General features: G+C 46.1%; 1 protein-coding gene across 3 annotated transcripts in view; it reads right to left on the bottom strand.

Moving 5' to 3' along the window:
- LOC109520281 (protein shisa-9) overlaps positions 1–5446 on the bottom strand; it is a 53436-nt gene extending 47990 nt beyond the window's left edge. The window contains exons 1-3 of one of the 3 annotated variants that reach the window (XM_019877401.1): positions 3905–5446; positions 3554–3840; positions 2554–3181 (exon numbers count right to left, since the gene is read on the bottom strand). In XM_019877401.1, the coding sequence (XP_019732960.1) occupies positions 2554–3116 (563 nt within the window). In that variant the 5' untranslated portion in view covers positions 3117–3181; positions 3554–3840; positions 3905–5446. Of the gene's footprint in view, positions 1–2553; positions 3182–3553 lie in introns of all 3 variants that reach the window. The other 2 variants (XM_019877400.1, XM_019877402.1) reach the window with 2 other exon arrangements.
- Between the last annotated feature and the right edge of the window lie 281 nt (positions 5447–5727).

The raw sequence follows: 5727 nt of genomic DNA, 5'->3' as shown, positions 1-5727 counted from the left end.
GGGTGCGCGTTTGTGTTGTGCTTTCCCTCACTTTGTTTTGAGCTCTACATCAGTGCGCCACTGACTGTGTTGTGATTGCCTGACCCAGGATTTCAGCGCATTAGCACCTTAACAGCTTTGTGGTGAGATTTATCTTGTCTACTGCACCGACATGGTATACTCTCTCACACACACACACACACACACACACACACACAAGCGCACGTGTGCGCATCACAGCTGGTGGAAAGAACCTGACAATCACAGGTTGAGAGTGAATTTGAAAATGTGATTGGCATGCCAAGATGAGCTCATCTTTTCTGAATAGAAACGCATTTCGGTCTTTGGCCACGAAACAGCTGATGTCAAGCGCAACGTGTTGGACAAGATCTTGAGGCTGAAGTTGAACTCGGAACTTTCCTCTGCTTGTGTGGGTTTCTTTCGCGGCGCTGCAGCTTCCTCCCTCTATCCAAAAGCATGGATCTACAGTATGGGAGGTAAACTGAAGACTCTAAGAAGGCATTTATACGAGCTCTTTTAACAGAGTCAATATTCTTTGTTTCTTTTTTTTTTTCCCCCACAATTTAAAACAGGTGTACAAATGCCCCAAGGGTAAAGAATTACATCATGCTTAACATCCACTTCAAAGGGTGGAGTCGTGTCTCATGCAAATGAAACACGGTTCATCCCTCCCCACGAAATTACAGGGCCACCGCTAACGATGGCTTTTGTTCCCATGATGCTTTGGGATAGACCTACTTGTGGATCCCCAATTCTAAAAAAGCAAATCATCAGAAGCTAATGCTTATATTGCTGTTAGCTAACACAACGATGTGTATCCAACAAAAATAGTACAGTCGAGTAACATATACACTGTGTACCTTTTGGTTTTGACCGAGTGTTTCAGACTGTGTCGTCGGCCAGTTGCTTGAAAGGGGCGGCTCTTCTCCTAGCATGTAGCTGCTAATTATGGGTATGGAAACTCGGTTTGGGGGCCATATTATGTCAATTAAACTCACTCTTACTGTCCCCATCCACCAAGATTTTGATGGACGCTTGGGCCTACTACGCGACTTCACTTTATTGTGGTCATGAGCGTTGTACATAGCGACCTAAATAATTTTGGGGTTGTACTTAGTGTAAAAAAAAAAAATCGGAATACCACCGATCCATTCATCTTATTATTATTATTATTTTTTTTAAATTGAAGTTTTACATTCAGCATATGACTGCGATGTATTTCACAAAGTGACATGGCTAACTACTGGCCTCACGTGCAAGTTACAGTGATTTAAATATTTCCAGGATGAATTTCATACAATGCTGCATTGATGGCATAGGTGCTGCCAACAGAGAATTGCAATAACGAAGAAGATGGAGGGTTTTTTTTTTTTTGCAGGTGACTGAAATTCAGAATAATCATCCAAGAAATCGCTTCATTTAAGAAGTTCATATATCCGAGAACAGCGTTTGCCAAGAGCTGCCAGTTTACGTCACGTTATGGGTGTCACAATTTACAAAGCCGGGATTAACGAGTTCTGGTGTCCAGTCGTCCTCACTCCCCATTAGACCCCCACACCATCGTTTTACTCCTCTGCCGAGTAGGCTGAGAGATGTGGTCATGACGACATTTTAAAGGAGCCCCCCCATGGTGCAATTCTTTCCAGCCAATAGGCTGGCTGGTCACACCCAACACACTGACACACACTTTGTGTCTCTCCCTTGTCCTCACTGTTCTGTGCACTAGAATTAACCGTTGGCTCCTCTCCAGTCACATCCGGTCAATATTCCAGCCATCCAAAAACCACCCGCTCCCTTCGGATCGTTCACTGGAGGCCAAACATTGTCAGAGTCGCAGTTGTGTCACAGCAATCAATCCCAGCATCAATGTGAAACAGCTGCACAACCAGTCCGCGAGCAAAACGCCACGCAAAATCACATACACGTTTTGTCAAATTCCCGCCAAAGTAAAAGAACTAAAAGCATCCTAATGTAAAAACAACAACAAAATAAAAAACTTACATGTGCACCGACAGATGGAGGAAGGCGCTTTCATGGTGGACTTTCAGATTTTTAGATTTCATCTTCAGATGAAAGTCGCATTTGATGTTAATAAATGTGCAAATTGAATCTAAACTCTTATTTTTAACCAAATGGTGTTGGTATTCCAAAAATGAACTAGAACCTCAGCAGTGAAATACCGTATTTAAAAAAAAACAAAACAAAACAAAACAATATTGCTTAGTAACAGCATGCCAGAAAGAAACAATACTTTGCTGGAATGTAGTGACGACTTGTTCAGTGTGTTTTGTGGCCATTTAGGTCATTGGAGACGTGGATGCTCTTATTCTTGGACAAAAATAAACCAAAAATACAGTCTACTTGGCAAAAATGGCAAGGTGGCTCTGAGTACAGCACATCCAATCTGTGATTTCTGTGGACCCGAAGCACCTTGGCTTGTTTGTGTTCTGTAAAGCGAATGTCTTTTCTAAAAGTCAATTGCTTCATCGCAATAACGATTTGATTAAGGTGTCACGAGAACAAGAGTATCAATCGTCTTTTTTCAGGTCCTACCTGGAATTGGTCATATCCGTTTGTCCGCCTCGACTCTTCTCCAGACCCAACTTGGTGAAAATTCCGACGAGCACCATGATGGCCACCACGCCACAGATAATATACACGATCATGTGGGTTCGGTCGCGATCTGGCTCCTGGTGGACCTCTGTGACGGGTGCCGCCGGTCGCCCGGTGTTTGCCCAGACGGGCGTGTCGTAGTTTGAACAGGAAGTCTGATCCAAACTGTGGATTTTGAATTGGCAGCAGAAGCGATAGAAGCAGGAGCCACAACAAAAGCTGTAGATCCCCGCGTTACAATTGAACGGTGGGTCCCACTGGCCCATGACGTCGTAGTAGCCCCAGCAACGATTCGCGCCGCCTGGAGTTTTGTCCTCCGTTTCCGCAGTCGGCGTCGCCAGGGCGGCCTCCGGTAACACCGAGGGCTCAGTTGTGAAGTTATTCGGAGGAGCCTGGGCTGAAACCTGACCCAAAGGCCGATGGGGAAGTCCACCCGGAGACGTCAAAGCGAGAAGAATGGCCGCTGAGAAGCTGACCAGCATTGGTTGCAGGTAGGCAGACATCTTAGGTCCTTTGGTCTTGATGCCTCAGTGTTGATGGGTGACTGATAGGCTCAACATTCAAGAACCTGGGGGTGGGGGGGGGACAAGACGAGTGTTAAATAGTCATTCTCACACGTAAATCAGCGTGCTCACACCAACACGGTACAGTCGCCATGTTGAATCAAAAGCATTCATTCAAGCTAAACTTTTTTTTTTTTTTTTTAACTTATTGACTCATTTTTATGCTTTTATGTCAGTAAACAAATGCTAAATTAAAAATTGGCTGCTCAGTTAATAAAAGTTTGATGATGGTGACAGTTTGACTCTGGGGAATTCATCTCGAATTTTACAGTAGGTGCACCCGTGTCCCTGAAAATGTACAAGTTTGACAGTCGCTACCTGACTGACATGCACGTGTGTGTTTGTAGGTGAGTGGTCCAAAATTGTGGAAGTGTCACCTTTCATGAAGCCATTTGGCATCCAGAAGTTGGAAAAAAATGCAAATCCGCTGGCTTGCAGTGGATCCAGTTCAGAAGCGCTTGCTGGCCACAAATAAGCGTGCTCGTAGCATTTCCTGCAATCAGTTTCCCACTTTGCTCAGTCAAAGAACAATCTGTGAAAGTGTTTGCTGTCAAAAGAAGAAAGGAGGGATGGGGCAGGGGGCGGGGGGTTTCTTCTCAGGCTCACAAACAATCCACAGTTCCCATTTTGGAGGGTTTCTCAATCCTCAACCATGCTCGTATTCCTGAGTGGGTAACACATCTGATGAGTGGCGCCAAATCACTTTTGACGTCCCGAGGAAAACTCACCGGAGTGTGTTGGTTTCCCACAGGAGTCGTCTTGCCTCCTCGACTCCTCCTCGCTTAACTCGTGTCTTTCATCTTCCCGCTGACAATGTCAATGCACAACGGGTGCACTTTTATTTTCGTGGTGGGCATCTTTTTGCCCTTTTCCGTCGTCTTCCTATTCTCGGTCAACGAGCCAACAGGTAAACAAGGCTGTTCTTTCGAAAAAACAACCCCCCCCCAAAAAAACTCCTGGGGCACTCATCCGGCTATCATCTTCCGATGACGGCTGTCCAGAAGCGCCTCTCCTTTTTGCACGTGTGTGTCTCTCTCGCTCTCTCTCACACACACGCACACACACACAGACAGCTTCAATTTCCCGACTGCTCTTTCTTTGTCAGCGGCTTCCAGTCACCACGCAAGGAGTCCAGTGCCTTTATGCACCTGGTCCGCTCTTGCTTGACCCCTCTCCCCTCCGCCCGCCCCTGCAAGTCCTGTTATGTCCGGACCCCACGATCTGTAACAGACCCTGGACACCAGCTGGGTTTCGTCTATTTAGCTTTGTCCTACTTGAGGAGGGAAGGGCGGGGGAAAGGGGGGGGGGAGAATATGGATGCTGTTGTGATGTTGGCTCTCAACGTCTTAGTGAGGCTGCACAAGAGACGCTATAAAAAAAAAAGAAAGATGATGGATTTATTGAAGGAGAATCCCACATCATGGATTTTGGTTTACTTTTGGCTAAGTTCTCTTAAAAGGAAGAAATTCGTCCCTACCCTTAATTTGAAATGCCCCATAAAATATACCTGATCTCTTTCCAAGCCGGACTGTTGGACTTTTGTTGAAGCTCACCAAATATCAGCATGAGGTCAAGGGAGACCTGCTCTCTCTGCATTGTGAGATGTGCAAGAGCACAAGTTTGGCCAAAATAAATGTCCGTCGCTTGTTGTGAAGAACGAAGGTGAAGCGGTGATGCGACAGCCCAAATAACAGCAGCAGCAGTAACAGCAAGAGCAGCGGCGGCGGCGGCGTGCCACCAATCGGCACATCAAAACATGTCCTGTTTTCAAAGGAAGCCCGCTTGGACTGCAGCAGATGCTCTTTTGTTCTTATTTGGGCTGGTTCAGGTGCAAGTTGCTCAAATTTTCCACTCACATTACGAGCACCTGAGCAAAAGCTGACCCAAAAGAATCTCAAGCCACCAATATGCAACAGTTTTGAGCTAATTGTTGCATCTGATCTATTGGAATCATACGAGAGGATTGTGGTCAGTTCTCTCCTTGTCCAGCAGCCGCTTCTTTGAAAACAGGCATAATTTGATATATATGTATAGGAATTTTAGATATATATCATATGTATGTGTTTTCACTGTGGGGTGCTCCAAACAGAAGTGGGAAGAGACAGGAAAGTCCGCAAGCAACAAAATGCTTTCTCTCTTTCTGTCATTCCATCCTTTGCCTTTGCAGACGTCGCTCCGTTTGGTATTCCTTTATTTCCACGTTGCTCCCATCCCAGCGCTTGCGTCCGTATCCTCCAACTTGCCGATGCTTTCCGTTGCCGTTCTCTTCTGTTCTCTGGCAGGACTGGATGACAATATCTCCAACCCTCCCCCCTCTTCCGCTCCCTCCTCCCACTCCCCCAGCCCCCCCCCCCACCCCACCCCGCCGCCTCACTCTCACACAGAGATTTTTTTTTTTTTGTTCGCAAATGAGCACAAGGTCTTTCTTGCTGACTCTCCTCCTCTGCCCCTCGCGATGCATCACTACCACATTCATCTTAACGTTGTCCCACATATTGCTTTGCTTTCTTAGCTTTTAGAATTCCTTGTCCCCTTTTCCTCTTCTCCCTTC

The sequence above is a fragment of the Hippocampus comes genome, unplaced genomic scaffold (assembly GCF_001891065.2).
Source record: "Hippocampus comes isolate QL1 unplaced genomic scaffold, H_comes_QL1_v1.1 scaffold193, whole genome shotgun sequence".
Lineage (NCBI taxonomy): Eukaryota > Metazoa > Chordata > Actinopteri > Syngnathiformes > Syngnathidae > Hippocampus > Hippocampus comes.
Note: the sequence above shows the minus strand (reverse complement) of the source record. Positions and strands in the feature narration are given on the sequence as shown.